Source organism: Rhineura floridana, chromosome 8 (assembly GCF_030035675.1).
Source record: "Rhineura floridana isolate rRhiFlo1 chromosome 8, rRhiFlo1.hap2, whole genome shotgun sequence".
Classification (NCBI taxonomy): domain Eukaryota; kingdom Metazoa; phylum Chordata; class Lepidosauria; order Squamata; family Rhineuridae; genus Rhineura; species Rhineura floridana.
Genome location: NC_084487.1, coordinates 121,409,215 through 121,427,546, shown reverse-complemented (window position 1 = coordinate 121,427,546; position 18,332 = coordinate 121,409,215). Strand labels below are relative to the sequence as shown.

Genomic DNA, 18,332 nt, shown 5'->3' with positions numbered 1-18,332 from the left:
TTGCCTTCATGTTAACACCAAAACGAATCTGGAACCAAGAGAGATGGATGACTGGATTCCCTGGATCCAATCTTTTTCCCAAGATGCTGAACAGGCTTACTGAGAATGCAGGGAAGCTCATTAGAGTTGCCACTGAAAGACACTAAAATACATGCTGCGGTTTTAAAAACTAGGCTATTTTCTCCTAAATAAAGTTGTTGGAGAGCTATTTTAAGATGGGTAGCTCTTCTCTGCAGGACATACTGTTATTCTCTTGTTTTAACTAATCTGTGCTTTAACTGACGTTATTGTTAATGCTGCTCCTTTTTTTAAAAAAATGGTGTCTTTATGCTGTGAAAGTTCCCTTGAGTGAGCTGTGCCCCCAAAGGCCCTATAAATAATTTCACAAATACAAATGGGCTCCTACTGAGAGGAAGGGTGGGATATAAATCTAATAAACAAATAAATAAATAAATAATAACAAAAAAATCATACTGAATGTAAGGTTTATTTTTCAGCAAAAAATTACTGAAGTGGGGGAAAAAAACCTATTGTGAAATTTAAAGTGAATTGTTTAAATAAGGTTGTTCCTTAGCTGAAACTAGGAATAAACAAATCTGTCTATTTTTGGTCCATAGCACTTTTGCATGTTTTTTTGCTCATAATTTTATTATGGAAATAGCCATATGAAGTTACAGGAAAGGTCCATACCTCAGTGGCAGAACATCAGTTTGGCACATAGAAAGTCCTAAATTCAATCCTTGGCATCTCCAGGTAGGGTTGGGAAAGACTCCTGGACTTTTAACCTGTAGAGCTGCTGCCAGTCAGAGTAAATGATATTCAGCTAGATGGACTAATGGTCTGACTCAGTATTAGGCAGCCTCCTGTGTTTCATTTCTAAATTAAAAACCTGCCAATTTTATTTTTTTAAAAATACTTAAAATGCATATTGCAATGTACATTTTGATACATTAAAGGGCCAAGAATTGTTTTGCCATACTCAGAGAAGTGTAGAATCTGGTGGAAAGAGAAGTATCCTTGAACTTTCAGTTCGTGAACAGTAAATAGTCTGACTGGATACTTTCAGCTGAAGCATGGATGGACGTGAAAAGGGGGGGATGAACAGAGGGAAAGAAGAGGAAACAGAAAGGGTGTACTCTAGGGCTATTTTAAGCACGGGCATTGTTAAGTTTACCGTATGTGACATCCAGACAAAGATGTCAGGTTTTGCTGAAGTATGTCTGAGGTGCGGCCCCATTAAAAAGGTAAAAATAGCTCAGATGAGGAGTTAAAGGTTGCTTCACATAAATTAAATGGAATCACTGCGCTTAGCCTTTCGTATCCCTTGGATCTCTCTTCCAAGGCTTGGGTTTTTCTTTTCCTTTTTTTCTGAATGTGGCTCATAAACTGCCGAAGCAATTCCATGAACACAAGGAAGCAAATGTGTAACACATTTACAGTATTTGTATGTTTCCATTTAGCAACTCCTTCTGCTTCTGGATTCTGCCTGCTGGGCGATGATCAAGAAGAAGCAAGGGGGGCCGCAACCTGGCTGGTTTCATATCTGAGAAAACGGGGAGGCTTTGCCTTTGAACATTACAGTACCTTGTTTTCCGAGGGGTGCCTTCCCCAGGCATAGTATCTGCAGGTGGCATTATACTAATGGAGAGACTTCTCATTATAAAAAGTAGAAAAGATACAGACGAAGATCAGGCAAAAGATATTCCCACTGCCTATGCCTTTACTATCCAAGCTATCCCTTGGAGCTATAAATCAAGACGGAACAGACTTCAGACTTGTTGGATCAACCACCTTCTTTTCCTTTTTTATCAGAACTCCAAGATCTACCTACCTGAGCCAGGTGCAAAAAGCCATACAAATAGAATTAAAGGGCAGAGTGCCTCTGGCACATTCTGAGCCCAGGGATCTGTTTTCAGTATCAGAAATGAACGGAGCTCACAGCCTTCTCACACAAAAGCCCATTGCTGGTTATCTTGCTTCATTTCAGCAGCCCAGTTTAGGTTAGGAATCTCTTGTCGATCTAAAATCAATCAGCCATCTACAAGTAGACCCTGGTCTACCTTCTGCCTTATAAATAAACGGTGTTAAGTTAGCCCTTCCTGAAGGCATATCTTAAATCAGGTACAATTGATCAAGATATAGGTGGGGGAATAAAGCTGTAGTCCTAACATTCCCTCCCCTTGAGGTTAGATCTTCTGAACCCAGAGGGGCATGCAGGGGTGTGGAGCCTGTAGCCCTCTAGATATTGTTGGATTTCAACTCCCATTACCCCAAGCATGCCACTGGCCAAGGATTATGGGAATTATGGTTACACTCCCCCTGAAGGAGCAGTTGCGCAGCTTGGGAGTCCTTTTGGACTCGTCCTTGTCACTTGAGGCGCAGGTGGCCTCCGTGGCACGGAGTGCTTTTTACCAACTTAGGCTGGTGGCCCAGCTACGCCCATATCTGGACAGGGAACATCTTACTTCAGTTGTTCATGCTCTGGTAACCTCGAAATTGGACTATTGCAATGCACTATACGTGGGGCTGCCCTTGAAGACGGTTCGGAAACTGCAGCTCGTGCAGAATGCAGCAGCCAGATTAATAACTGGGACCAAGCAGTCGGAGCACATAACAACGATTCTGGCCCACTTGCACTGGCTGCCTATATGTTTCCGGGCCCGATTCAAAGTGCTGGTTTTAACCTATAAAGCCTTACACGGCACGGGCCCGCAATACCTGATGAAACGTCTCTCCCGATATGAACCTACCCATACACTGCGCTCAACAGCGAAGGCCCTCCTCCGGGTGCCTACTTATAGAGACGCCCGGAAGGCGATTACAAGAAAGAGGGCCTTCTCGGTGGTGGCCCCCGAACTTTGGAACACCCTTCCTGACGAGGTTCGCCTGGCCCCTACACTACTATCCTTTCGGCACCAGGTGAAAACCTTCCTCTTTGCCCAGGCATTTTAACATATTAATGTTTTTTTTAACATTTTTTAATATTTTAGTATTTTGTACTTAATGTTCTAACAGACAGTTAAATTGTAATCTGATGACCAGGTCGTTTTTTAAATTGTATTTGCTGTGTTTTTACTTGATGTGCACCGCCCAGAGAGCTTGCTATGGGCGGTATAGAAATGGAATCAAATAAATAAATAAATAAATAAACTGTAGTCCAGCAACATTCCCCATTCTAGCTTTAGGCAGCAATTCTAAGCACTTTTACATGGGAATAATTTCAACAGAAAAACAGTGGGGCTTCCTTCTTGTGAGCAGACATGTATACACCATAAGACACCTAACTCCACGGAAACGAGTGAGAGTCTGGCATTTTTTTAAAAAAAAATGTTATGCTTTTACTTCTCATTTCATGGAGGTTCAACTCAAAAAAGCTAGACTGTTCCGTAAATGCAGAAGAATAGGGAGGTATTTATTCAGAGAGAAAAGCAAGCAAACCTAAAACACAGAAAAATATTTCATTCAGAGGTATTGTGCACCTACATTGCAACTATTAAAGGTTCACAATGTGGTATTTGGGCTCTCAACCTACACAGAGCTCTTACCGAGTCTGAGAAATCTTGCATAATACAAAAGCTCACATATCACATTTTTAAATTAAATTGCTGAGATTAAAGGATCGATGCAGCTACTTATTTTTCAAATATTAATTCATCATACATTTGTAAAAAGATTTTTCATATACACACATCACAGTATCACAACACTAGAAACATAAAACATTAAAGGGTGAAGGAAAAAACATTGGTTGCTTTGCTTAAAACAAAAAACAAACAAGAACCTGTGGCATCTTAAGGATGAACATGTTTATTAAGGCATAAGCTTTCACGGTCGACTGTCTACTTTATCAGATGCAATCGACACCACTTACACAGTAATAAATGTATTAGTCGTTAAGGTACAATAGGTGTTATTTAACGTCTACATAAAGCCCCTGGGAACATTCATCTGCAGATTTGGAGCAGTATGCTGATGACACGCATCTCTCTCTCTCTCTCTCTCTCTCTCTCTCTGTTCCATGAGTATTAGGATAGGAAGTGGAAGTCATGAACCAGCGTCTGTGGGTTTTAATGGACTGGATGCAGGCCAACAAAGTGAAGCTGAATCCAGAAAAGATGGAAGTACTGTGGGTGGGTGATTCCCATATCCAGGAGATGGCAGAATTACCTATTCTTAATAGGGTTGCACTCCCCTTGAAGGAGAAGGTGTTTAGTTTGAAGCTGCTCCTGGAATCATCTTTCTCACTCTAGACCAGCCTTTCCCAACCAGTGTGCCTTCAGATGTTGTTGGACCACAACTCCCATCTTCCTGACCATTGGCAATGCTGGCTGAGGCTGATGGGAGTTGTGGTCCAACAACATCTGGAGATACACTGGTTGGGAAAGGCTGTTCTAGACTCATGTGGCCTCAGTGGCTAGGAGTGCCCAAGCCCAGCTTTGGCTGGTGCACCAACTATGGCGAAGGACATCTTAGACATTGTCACTCATACTCACATAAATTCGAAGCTGAACTACTGTAATGTGCTCTACATGGGGCTGCCCTTGAAAACAATCTGGAAATTGGAACTCAGTCTGGAAATTGCAACTAGTGCAAAATGCTGCAACAAGAATGTTGGCAGGGGAAGCAAGCCCTAAGCATATTATTTTTTTCCAGGCCCAATTCAAGGTGCTTACTCTGCTGTATAAAACTTTTCCACCAGCTTTGCCTCACTCCTCTGCTGAATCCTTAGAAGGCGGAGCTGTGACTGAGAGATATTGCTGCAGGAGTGAGACTATGCTGGGACCATCAATGGCCAAACTTTTCCACCTGCTTTGCCCCCTCACCTCTTTATTTATTTATTTATTTATTTATTTATTTATTTATTTATTAAATTTATATACCGCCCGACTAGCAATAGCTCTCTGGGCGGTGAACATAAAATAGCATAAAAATACAATGAATAACAAAATAATACTAAAATACAATCATCAATCCAATACAATAAACATTTTAAAAAGTAAATCAGTGTAACTTAAAATGCTTCTCTTTCCCAAGAAGATGAATGTATTCGGCTTTTAGTTGTTCTTACTTATTTAAAATGTTAAGATTTTGTTGTCTTACATTTTTGTACATTTCTTCTTACTTTTATTTTGTATTTGTGTGTATTCTTTGTAAACTGCCTTGGGGCCTTTCTGGCCAAAAGGCAGCATAGAAATAAACCATAACATAATTATACAGCCATGAGAGTGGGTGTACACTGTAGCCAGTATAGATTTTTGCAATCCACAATGTTAAATTGAAAATACCCCCATGCCATTCTGCTGCTTCCCATAAACTCATTTCAAAACAAAACCTTACAAAATGTATAGTCTGGAACTCAGAAAGGCTTGCTTAACAACCATCTAAGTTTTCATGGTGATACACAAAACAGTCAGAGAGAATCGAGAGTTCAAAATGAACTCCAGAGCCCTCTGGTCTATTTTCTGTCAATCGTCTCATAATCTGTTGAAATTATTAAAAATCAGCCATGTTCACACAGTACCTGTAATCCAATTACTGACGTTGCCCCATACTTTGACCATCTTCTACAGTTCAAAAATTTAAAAATGCAACACTGATTTTTAATTAATTTAAGAAAGTTAACTCTGACATCTACTATAGCGTCAGACATGATTAGTAAGAACTGTCAGTGTTCTAAAAGCCATACTTACAGTTGTTTGGCTTGGCTAATCAGGTGGCCACACCCATGCCAGACATTTATTTCACTTCAGACAGTCATAGCTTCCCCCAAAGAATCCTGGGAAGGGTAGTTTGTGAAGGGTGCAGAGAGTTGTTAGGAGACTCCTATTCCCCTGACAGAGCTCCAGTGGCCAGAGTGGGTTAACAGTCAGCCCCTCTTTTGGGGATTGCAGCTCCGTGAGGGGAATAGGTCCTCTCCTAGCAACTCCCAGCACCCTTCACAAATCACACTTCCAAGGATTCTTTGGGGGAAGCCATGACTGTCTAAAGTGAAATAAAGATCTGGTGTGATTGTGGCCAGGGACAACTTTGGTTGTGGCCAGGGACAGCTTTAGTTTAAATTTGGGTGGAAGACTACATGTGCCTGCTGTAGAATACAAAGGTGAAGAAACCCTGAAAAACAATGATACTGTTCACAATGTTTTCCTTTTGGAAAGGAAAGGGACTTTCCCTCTGCCCTGTGCCCACATACCCAATCTCCTTCCCCTCCCTGTCCCCTCCCCCTTCCTTCCTACCCTGACCCTTCCTCCCCTTCTCTCCCCCTTCCCCCTCTTTCCCCCTCCCTGCCCCTCCCCAAGGTCAGTTTCACATTTCTTAAGCATGATTGTACAGAAATAAATCTCACTGAACTCAAAATGCTCGAACCTACCCTCCCTCCCTCCCCCCTCCTATCTTCTCCCTTTGGCCCCTTCCCTTGCCCTTCCTTCACTCTCCCTCCCCCAATCAGCCCAAATAACAGAAACAAGACATGTGCTGTGCTGATCTTGTTTTAGCAGGGAGGAAGCAACAATATTAAGACAGTTGATAGAGTTCAGATAGTCACTTTAAAGATGTTGGGTTTACTTTGCAATTTTAGTGAAGTTTCCTATAGTAAATAATTCTCTTTTGCTTCTGTTTCTGTGAATATGTGAAGTACAGCAACACTTTGCAACACTAAAAAATAAACAATTGTGGAATAATGGCACTGACTGTTCTGCAGAATAGTCTCCAATGGACATGAGGAATGTCCCAGTTTGCACAAGATAAAACAGTAAGAGGTGAAATATATTCTAGTAAATTTCGAGGTGTGCTCTATGTTTTTAATTGACCATGCCCACCTTTCCTTAAGTGAAATGGTTTAAGCATAGCAGGCTCAAAACATGCATCTTGGGCAGGCCAATTTTGTTTTTTCCAACAGCTACATTCATTGCTTAAGCAGCAACATATTGTAATCACTCTGATTTTGCATCAAACTGTTCATTCAACTATTAACACACCCAAAATAAAAAAAGAGAGACTGGGCGAAGGGATCAAGGCAGTGGTAAATGCATCCTTGGAAGAGGGTGCAATGCCATCAGCCCTCAAGGAGGCAGTGATAAAGCCCATCTTGAAAAAGTCCTCCTTGGATCCCCAAGAGTTAAATAACTTTCGCCCAGTCTCTAATTTACCATTCTTGGGCAAGGTGATTGAGCGAGTGGTGGCCAAACAGTTACAGACACACTTGGATGAAGCAGATTATTTAGATCCATTCCAGTCGGGCTTCAGGACTGGACATGGAACTGAAACAGCCTTGGTCGCTCTGGTGGATGATATGAGGAGGGCGTTAGATAGGGGAGAATATACCTTCCTCGTCCTCCTGGATCTCTCAGCGGCTTTCGATACCGTTGACCACGGTATCCTTTTAAATCGCCTGGAGGGATTAGGAATAGGGGGCACTGTTTTACGGTGGTTCCGTTCCTATCTCTCAGACAGGCATCAACGGGTGGCATTGGGGGATGAGTTTCAGACCCTTGGCCTCTCAATTGTGGAGTGCCACAGAGTTCTATCCTCTCCCCCATGCTATTCAACATCTATGTGAAACCGCTGGGAGCTATCATCAGGAGTTTTGGGCTGCAGTGTCACCAATATGCGGATGACACTCAGCTCTATCTCTCATTTAAGTCCTCACCAGAGTTGGCTGTGAACACCATGTCCAAGTGCCTGGAGTCCGTAAGTGGATGGATGGGAGAGAACAGGCTGAAACTAAATCCCGACAAGACCGAGGTGTTGCTCGTGGGTGACAAGAGAAGGTTGGGAGATATAGACTTGGTGCTCAATGGGGTGAGATTACCCCTGAAGGACCAGGTCCGCAGCCTAGGGGTCATTCTCGACTCCTAGCTGTCCATGGAGGCTCAGGTCTCGGCGATGAGCTGGGCAGCTTGGTATCAATTACACCTGATACAGAGGCTGCGACCCTACCTTCCTATACATCTGCTCCCACGAGTGATACATGCCCTGGTCTCCTCTCGCTTAGACTACTGTAATGCGCTCTACGTGGGGTTACCCTTGAAAACAGTCCGGAAATTGCAGCTGGTACAGAATGCGGCGGCACGCTTGATCAAGCATAGCCGTCGCCGGGATCACATCACTCCAGTGTTAGTAGACCTACACTGGTTACCAGTTGTTTACCGGGCCCAATTCAAGGTGTTGGTGTTGACCTTTAAAACCCTATATGGTTTCGGCCCAGTTTATCTGAAGGAACGCCTCCAGTATCACCAATTATGCCGCCAGACAAGATCAGCCACACAAGACCTTCTCTCGGTCCCACCAGTCAAAACAGCTAGGCTGGTGCGGACCAAAGAGAGGGCATTCTCGATTGTGGCCCCCACCCTTTGGAATTCCCTTCCTTTCGACCTTCGACATGCCTCCTCCCTGATGGGTTTTCGCCGAGCCTTAAAGACCTGGCTATTCAGGCAGGCTTATAGAATTGCTGGGGTGGATTAGTTTTTATGATGTATTAATTGAAGACTGGTTTTAGATTAACTGATGAGTATGGCTTTTTGATTTGTATATTGTATTTTACTATGCTATTGTACGTCGCCTAGAGTGTACGTTAATTCAGACAGATAGGCGACTCACAAATAAAATTATTATTATTATTAAATAGAACATAATCTCCGGTTTGAAATGCAAAAGGCTGTCTTCACCATCATATGGCATTCACCATATGCCATAAGGCTTTGAAAGTAATGAAAATAAATTTGACACAGATTTCTAGGATGGTTAATGAGAGAAATATAATTTTCTGGGTTAGATTATCTGTAGAAACAATAATAACATAGGAAAGTAGCAAAGCAAGGATACTAACAAACATACAAAAATGTAATTCTCCATCTTTGGAGATGGCAGGTGTTGCCACCACTCACCATATGCTCAGAGGCACATGTTACCAAATTCTTCCAAGGTACACAGAAAATGGATTGGACTGTGAAAGACCAACCCAAATTGTGTTTGCATTTTGACAAATTTGTAGGGTAGTACAATATCTCAGAGAGGAGGTCACATTTCCTGCTCCCCCGGTACATTCACTATAGCTGCCTAGTTTCGCTGCTTTTAAAAGTTTGATAGAAATATCTGTTGGCTATAGGTACGTTCTTCAGCAGCAAGGTGTTTTTGCCTATTAGTGAATATAACATAACCAGTTTAGGACCCAAATATCTGTAACAATGCCTTCTCCCATATTGACCTACCCATGATTTAAGAGCAGCAGATAAGGCCTTTCTGGTGATCTTTACACAGGATGAGGTACTCAGAATAAGGGACTGGGAAAGGGCTTCTTCAGTGGTAGCTCTTTGTATATGGAACTCTCTTTCTACTGAGGTGCATTTGGCCTCATCTCTTTATGGCTGCATGTGGTTATTCAAGACACATCTTTTTCAGAGAGCATTTGGAGGATAAGAGACCTAATGGTTCCTGCTACTATTAATTGCCATTCAGTAATTTGTCATTGAGGTTTTTTTTAATGAATTGTGTTTTTTAATATGCTTACTTACTTTTATTGTAACACTCCTTGTGGCATCTGCAAAGGGTGATATATAAATTACCTAAATCAATACATCTCTATGGTTTTTTTGCTGCCAAAATCTAACATGGCTAACGCTCTGGAAATTGTTACTTAAAACTGTAAAACAGTCATTCTTCAGCAATACTCTGAATTATATGCAAGAGATTTTACAAGCTTAGTAAAATCAGTTTGTGGGCAAAAAGTAATAGATAGTCTATAATAACTTAGCAAGTTTAATACAGATTTAAAAGCGATCTATATATTACACTTTTCCACCACAAGCCCAAACCCATTTAATTTCAAGTGAATCTCATTTATTTCAGTGAAACGTACCCCAGGGGAAAGGCCTCTCACTTCATGTTGGCCATTCAGGGAATGGCAATTGCCAGAACAAGAGTTGCTGACCACTGTTTTTGCTGGAACTAGGGAAAGAATGCTACAGACCCTGAAAGACGTCTCCTGATCGCTTAATGATAGCTGCCACTTCCTACCATGACAACTCTAGGGCAGGAGGGATTGTAACAGGCACTCAAGTCAACTCCAGACCAAGGTGGGAGAAACAGCTCAAATTCTCTCATCTTCATCACCAGAGAAATCTAATCCATCCTTACCCTTGGTCTAAGCATACAGCAGCTTTATTTATTTATTTATTTATTTTAAAAGACCTTTCGTGGGGGAGAAAAGATCCCTGGACTATCAAGGTACTGAGTCAACCGGTCCAAATTACAAAAACTTTATTGGGGCATGGAGAGTAGGTCCAATCTCAGGAAAGAGTGAAATCAGACTACAGGCACAAAAGAAACAAAATTAGCTGCGTTCCTTAAATGAAACTTGGAAGTTAATTGTAACAATGCAGTCCTAACCATGTGTACTTAGACGTCTCATTGAGTTCCACAGGATTTTCTCCTTGGTATGTTTTAGAGCAGGTGTGGGGAACCTGTAGCCCACCAGATGTTGCTGAACTACAACTCCCATCATCCCTGGCCACTGGCCATGCTTGCTGGGGCTCATGGGAGTTGTAGTTCAGTAGCATCTGGAGAGCCAAAGCATCCCCCCACTTACAAGGAAGCATGAGTGACTGTAATGTTCAAATGGCAATTTACCATAGCAAAATATTGCACTATTGAATCCTGTAGACTCAGGATAGGGGGGTGAAGGGCAGCTTGACCCATCAATCAAGAACAAGGCAGTAGGAAGTTGCTCTCAGCCTCTCCCAAATGGAAAGGAATCTTCCCACAGTCAAGTGAGTTGCGGCAGACTTTGGCATGGTACATATTTGACACATAGGAAGTGGGCATGCAGTTAGCACCCAAAGAAAGGAAGAAAAATGGAAGGATACGGCCCATTTACTCCAGGTAGCAAGACCCATCAACAATTATTTCTTGGCTAGGTACATGCCAGATGCATAGAAGGCGAGGTGAAGAAAACTATGAAATGACCAGTCCATTTTGTTAGGCAAAAATCTGAGTCCTTCAAGAGAAAGGCCCTTAAACTGGCATTTTCTCCACAGCGTCCTTCTCTGGGATACAGATCCCACCTCTCCTAATTATTTTATATATTAACAACTGCTTGTTTGTTTATAACATCTGTAGATGGCTTTTCACCTTGGATGTGTTCCCAAATATTCATCTCAATATTCAATATTGTTGTGTCATTTTTAGGAAGGTGCAAGTCACTCATATCCCTGCGCAGCAGGAAGGATGCGTGCTGTGAGGAATGAACACAGAAACTCTAAAGAAACCTGCCAGTCCCATCACCAGACTCAGAAGAGAAGCTGGGAGTTAGTTCCTCTTTTTACCAACATGCCTTCTTTTTTTGGGGGGGGGGGTAGTTCTTATCTCACGACAGCCAGTGTGGTGTAGTGGTTAGAGTGTAGAACTAGGACCTGGGAGACCAGAGTTCAAATCCCCACTCCACCATGAAGCTTCCTGGGTGACCTTAGGCCAGTCACAATCTCTCAGCCTAACCTACCTCACAGGGGTATTGTAGGGATAAAATGAGAGGAAGGAGAACCATGCATGCCAGCTTGAACTCCTTGGGGGAAAGGTGGGATATAAATGTAATAAATTTTAAAAATTGACAAAAATAAATAATCGTTATTTTTCTTTCAGTTCTATGCATAGCTTATGATCTTATGATTTATCCACATGTTTAGATTTGATGTTGAGGAGGAGGAAGAGGAGGACTAGAAGCTCGCATGCAAGCAAACCTTTGAGAAGCATAGAGATTTAGAGCTGGAAGGAACCTTGGAGGTCATCTAGTCCAACCCCTTGCCCAAGTGCAGGAATCTTGCAACTATAGAATCTCTCATAGATGGCTGGCCCAGCCTCTGATGAAATACCTCCATCCCACCATCTGTAAAGGGCAGCTCTTGCTATTAGAAAGTTTTTTAAAAGCTTTGCCACCCTTCTAATATTCTGTCTTCTTTCTCAGAGTAGCTTCCCCTCTAGCTTAAGATCTCTTGCCTTCTCCTCTCACCATAAGGGAGAGGAGTTTAGCCCTGCCCTACCTACTGTTAGAGCTGTGGGGGCCAATGTGGTGCCCTCCAGATGTTGCTGGACTATTGCTCCTATCATCCCTGGCCATTGCCCAAGCTGGCTGAGGCTGGTGGAAGCTGGACTCCCATGACATCTGGAGGGCACCCCTTTGACCTCACCTGTATTAGAGGAAAGTTGCTGGAGGAGCTGCGGCCAGGTGTGCCTGGAATTAGCACTTCAGCAAGAGAGAAACTGAAGAATGCTTCTGCAGATCAAAGCTGAGAACTTGCCTCTCTGCATCATATGGGAGTAGGAGGCATCTGTGCTCTTCAAGGAAATGATGGAGCCAGAGCTTCCAATACTGAACACTGTTGCTGCTGCAGCAGCTGCAAAATCCTTCTAATACAAATCCTCCCCAAGAGATCCAGCACTAATCAATGCAGTGTGGGCTTTTTTGCAGACTGCTGCCGCTCAGCATGAAGCTTTGAATGGGAATGCCACAAAAGTTGCCAGTCAAGGATCCTTGCTCATAGCCCGGCACCCGTAAGCAATTCCATTACAGTCCTGGTACAGCTATACCCATCATTATGCTACAGCAGTCTATTGCAGAGCCCATCTATCGCTTCGCTCAGTAGTACGGATGCAGTTGCTCTGTTTTACTGCCAATAGTGCAGACGGAGCAGCTAGAGCCCTCCAGATCTTTTGGACCACAACCCCCACCTCTCTCAGCAGACACACCTGTGCTGGCTGTGGCTGTAGGGAGCGGCAGTCGAAAACATCTGGAGGGCACCAGGTTGGGGACGCTTAACCTTCACTCTGCGTCCCCCACCCTATAAGCTGATCCCAGATTTCTGGCACAATCCTAAACGTGTTTCCTCTGAAATATGCCTTACCCTGTTCAGCCAGATTTACTCCTAGGAGGTGTGCTTAAACTGGTAGTTACATAGCTTGATGCTATATGCACGTTTAGCCCAAGACAAGCCCCACTGATAAGGTCAATCGTCCCGATAACTCTGTGCATGTTTACTATGCGATTCAGTGGGCCTTCATTCTGGCACCGGGCCTCAGAATTTACATAAGCGCACGCACCCAAAGGCAACTGATGCCTAAATGCCACAAAATTAACAGGAGGAGGGGTAAAGGGTGGGGAGAAGACTCCTCTGGATGGAGAAGTTCTACAGGACTGCCTAGGCGCCACCAATCCCGATGATCATCCCTTTCATTTCAAGTGAATCCCACCTTACTGGGTTCCTATGATGAAACACCGCTTGCAGTTCAGCCTGTCCGAGACGACTGCAAGGTAGTGTTGAGTACACAAGATCTTTCCATTAGACCTCCTCCCCCTAGGGGTGGCTAGGGGTGTTTCGGTTCGAAATGAACCTGCTCCGCTCCTTGCAATGCTCCCACTTTGGTGGCCCGTCGATGCAAACCACTGAAGGCTGCGCGCACGGACTTGAACTACCAAGTGCCCACCAGACACAGCGGGGCGTGCGTTCGAGGAAAGCTTCACAGGATCCGCCATAAGAACCCGCTAGGTCCTGAGTTCAATGGGCCTATAGGACTGCAGCCTTAGGATCCCGCTGCAGGAACGAGTCCAGGCGTTACGGGAGGAGGGTTGGGGTCAATCAGCGGGCAAGCCACCGTTGCCCCGAGGAGTTATAGCAGCACTTGCAAATCGTAGTGGGGAAATGTGTTTTTATCATTATTGCAGATTACAGCTCTTCTCTCCTTGCAGAGAGCTGGCCTTTCAGCACACACTTTAAAAACGACTCTCGCTCGCTCGCTTAAAAACCGACCCCTCCCGGTTGGTTTGCAACTCACGCGACGCTTGTGAACGCGTTCGCACACCCACACGCAGCGGCTCAACGAGTGCATCGACGCGCACTTTAACAGGAGGGAGGGAAAACAAGGCACGTCCCTTTCCCCAGAGTAAGTCAGCGAAGCGTTCTGCAGCGGAGAAGGGACAGGGACAAGGTTTGCGCCTGGGACTTACTTGTTGCCTGCGGGGGATCTCGCCGGCTCTGTCAGTTGCCCCGGGAGGCAGACGCGCGGCGCCTCTGTCCTGACGGGCAAAGCGGCTCCTGGCGTTGGCGAGCGGCTGGGAGAAGCCAGCGAGAGAGCCGCGGCGCTCACGGAGCCGGAGAACAGAGGGCGCTGCTGCAGTGCTGCCGCCGCCTGCCAGCGAACGCGATTCTCCGAGTTTGGAAAACTTCAGACAGAAGCGGCTTGTTTTCCCCTCCTCTTCTTCTCCTCTCCGATGCTCTCGCGCTCTCTCTCTCCTGGTCCAAGGCCGCGGTTTCCAAGTGTCAGTTTCTCTGGCGCACACGCCCTCCAGCAACTTGGCCGGCGTCTTCTCCTCCCGGCAGACGACGGCACATTTCATCCACGTGTGTCAGCAGCAGCGGCAGCAGCAAGTCCTCGCGCCAGGCGGCTGTCCCTGGGCCAACTCCAGACCGGGTCACCCAGCGTCGGCTGGCCAGAGCCAGGCCAGCGGCCCTCTCTAAATAGAGAACGACCAGGCTGTGGTAGCTGCTACTGCTATCATCATTGTTATTATTATTAAGCCGATCCCCTCCAGTCCAGGGTAGCCCCGGAGGCCACGCGCTCTCAGCGCCCCGAAGTTTGCAGGTTGTTGCAAGAGACGAGGCTGCGAGACTCGGGGAAAGGTGCACCGGCGCTGCTGCTGCTGGGAGCGGCGTTGGCTTCGTCAGGGGCCGGGCTGATGAGGAAGCCTCTCTTCTTGATTTTTTTTTTCCAAAGAGGCCTTTGATTCACAGATGGGGCTCCAAAATCTGTGTCTGGGGAAGATTTGGAGGGGAGACGTGTGAGTCTCTCTCCTCCCCGCCCCAAACCATCTCAGGTCTCCTGAGCGCAAAGGTGGAGCCTGTCAGAGCCGGGAGCAAACCCTGCTTGAGGGTTTGCTTATGTTTTGTTTTGTTTCAGGAAATCTCAGAGTGATCTCCAGTGCAGTCTTATTTATTTGCTTAGATTTCTTTCTTACGCACACCCGCCTTTCCATGCATAGAATCTGCGAGGATTGTTTGCCTGTTTTTCTTACCTGTTTTCAAAATCTAATCTTGTCATAACTTGGGTGCCTCCAGACTGTCATTGTTTTGCAGAAGCACATAGCAGCAATTTAGATGTGCAGAATTTAAGTGGATGAGAATGTGGCCTTAGTGCAACAAAAGCACCCTGTCAATAAAAGGAAGCCCTTTTTTTTTGTAGGAACGTGATGGGGAAATGCACCAAAAAGTGTAGGGTGAATAAATTATTAATGGGAAGATGGGTAAACACCTCACAGTCCAATTGGAATGAATACTCCTTGTTGTATAACTGCCCCACAAGTCAATGTGAATGAATATGCAATAAAGTCTAACCTCCGCATAAGCTTTGAGGAGGCAAATCAAGATGAATGCTCGATAAACAGGTCCTCTGGAGGAGCCCCTATATTTGCAAGGAAAAGCAACAGCAAAGAGTCTTGGGGTGCCAGAAAGACCAACCAATTTATTATGCCAGGAGCTTTTGTGGATAGGAATCCACTTCATCAGATGCCCATGGCAGTTTAGCCCAGGGATGTTGAGCTTGTAGCTGCCCAGATATTGTCGGACTATACCCCCTGTCGTCCCTAGCCATAGACCACATTGGCTGGGGCTGTTGGCAACTGGTTGTGGGGATATTGCCATGAGCCCTGTGGAAGGTTCCTGGAGTGATGAAGAGGAAGATCCAGGATGGGACCCAGGGGAGGATCCTAGTGCTTTGCAACAAGAAAGTGTTGAAACAGACGGCTTCACCCCTTTTGACAGTGACATCTCATCCCCCTTAGCTCCAGTTACAACAGAGGGGTGCTGGCCAGCCCCTTCTCTTCCCTTTCACCCCCTCTTTGCTCCAGCTGCAGCCACTGCGCACACCTCCTCTAGAGAAGGAGGACCTCAATGAGGTGCCGCCACCACCTCCGTTGCCCCAGACACACAGACAACTGCACCAGCAGGCTCAGCTGGCCCCCACTTTTCCAACTAGGGGGAGCGCTCACATGCCTTCCCATTCTGTGACACCTTCCTTGTGCAAGTAGAAAGAGTCTGCACAAAGCCAGCAAGGGTTTGCAAGGGGGTGTGACTAATTGCTGCCACAACATCTTAGCTTTGAGTAGACATGCCTGGTCATGCTGTGTAGAGGTGCAGAATCTTGTGTGACCTGTAAGCTGATCCATGAGGTGCTCTAAACTGAAGTTTTTCATTAAACACACTGGAGAAAAATACAGTCTGAGTCTGCTTCCGATAGGCTTGGCCAGTACAGACATTGCCCATACCTCTTCTTAGCATTTTGGATGTGGGAACATGCAATCCTTCCCTCTTTATACCATTACCAGCATATTGACATGCGGCTGTATGTGTTGTGGCACAAGTATGGCTACAAGGGTGTCGTGAAACTGACAGTGTGAGTGTAACAGATACCCTGTTTCAGTTGCTTTCAAACTTGGTGCTCTAAGGGTTGGCTACAAGGCTGCTATGCAAAATTGCTGCCTGGTCCAATAAAAAGCTTTTGTTTAGCTTTTTGTTTGTTCTGAGTCCTCAAAGGATGACATGTTAAGTGCTGTATGTGAATGTGTGACTCATTCCATATCGTAAAGGGTCCTCTCTGGAGCTGGTGTTGCACAAAAACAATGACTACTCAGTGTTGCATTGATAGTAAATCAACAGTAACAGATGTTTCTCTACATACTGTGTACAAGTTGGAACCTGGAAAGGATTCTGGGGGAAGGAAGGCGGATGAGGGAGGCAGCCTCTTGTCCACTGCTGTATGTTAAGTGATCATGCAGTGGTGGAAGATTGAGCTCAGAAATAGCTGTCTGTCTGTCTGAGCCTGTTCCCCCTCCTACAGTCACTTCAGGGACAGAAAGAGAATGCCTCCCTTCATCACAGATACTGACAAGAGGATACAAACATATGATGAGCTCTGCTGGATCAGACCAAAGGTCTGTCCACTCTGGCTTCCTGTCCTCCACAGAGGCCAAACAGATGCCTCTGAGAACCCTACAAGCAAGACTCAAAGGTATATCTTCTGCTGTTCTCCAGCAACTGCTGCCTCTGATCCTGGAGGTAGCATTTAGCCATCATGATTGGTTGCCACTGATGTGGGAGAAGGCAATTCTGCCATGGGAGAATGGCCGCTATGGGAATGAATTGGCCTTGGTCTGCCTGATAGATGACCTTTATCATGAGAAGGTCAAGGGGAATGCAACCCTGTTACTACTTGATATCTCAGAGACTTTTGACACCATGAACCATGGTATTCTCCTGAACTGACTCTGTGAGAGATGGGCATATGGAGCACTGCTTTACAGTGGTTTTGATCCTAATTCCAGGGTTGTGTTAGACAAAGATCATCTTACCCCTTATACACCCAGTCGGTCACTGCGCTCTGCAGGTGAGGGCCTCCTGCAGATACCATCACATCAGGAGGTCTGTTCTGTTCACCTTAGGAAGCTGATCTTTAGTGTTGTGGCACTGACACTTTGGAATCCCCTCCCCTTCAATATTAGACAGGTACCATCTCTGTTATATTTTCGGTGCCTATTGAAGACTTTTCTCTTTCAACAAGCCTTTTAAGTAGAGACTTTATCTCAGTCTGCGTCTGTGCTGGAATAGCTTTTTAAGATGTTTTTTAAAACCGTGTTTTTAAATATGTTTTTAAGATGTTTTGTTTTAAAGTCGTTTGTTTTTAAGATGTTTTAAAGTGCTTTTAGTGTTTTTGTTTGCCACCCTGGGCTCCTTCTGGGAGGAAGGGCAGGATATAAATTAAATAAAGAAATAGCATTGAGTGATTATCTCTTGGCTCCCTTGCAGCAGTGCTGTCCCCAGTGCTGTTTATCATCTACATGAAGCTGTTGGGAGTGTTCATTAGGAGATTTGGGATGAGTTGTCATTAGTCCAGTGATGATACCGAGCTCTGTTTCTTTGTAACATCTGAATCAGGAGTAGCCATGCAAGCCCTGGACTGGCACCTGCACTCAGTGGTGGGTTGGATGAGGGCCCATAAATTGAGCCTGGCAGGATAGAGGCACTGTGGATGTACAGATCCTAATATAAACCAGTTGCTATTGTTCTTGTTCCCCCTACACTGAATCCACATGCTCCTCTTATCTCGGATTTGGCCGCTGGTACTCCCCAGGGGTCAGATTGCTGATCCCTAATCTTAAAAGTATAAAATGACCTGCCATTTCTGTCATATGCTGCAGTACTGAGATGTTATATACAAAGCTGGGATAGTTCAGAAATGATAAGAAGACCAATGACCATGCTCAGAATGGCTTACAGCATAACACATGTAAAAATTAC

The 18,332-nt window shown here is 44.9% G+C and overlaps 1 protein-coding gene across 2 annotated transcripts in view; it reads right to left on the bottom strand.

The window, feature by feature from the left end:
- The window catches only part of SEMA3D (semaphorin 3D), a 241,906-nt gene extending 227,053 nt beyond the window's left edge, over nt 1-14,853 (bottom strand). Inside the window, exon 1 of one of the 2 annotated variants that reach the window (XM_061582310.1) lies at nt 13,991-14,853. In XM_061582310.1, the coding sequence (XP_061438294.1) occupies nt 13,991-14,380 (390 nt within the window). In that variant the 5' untranslated portion in view covers nt 14,381-14,853. The remainder of the gene's footprint in view (nt 1-13,990) is intronic. The other variant, XM_061582313.1, reaches the window with a different exon arrangement.
- Nucleotides 14,854-18,332: the final 3,479 nt, after the last annotated feature.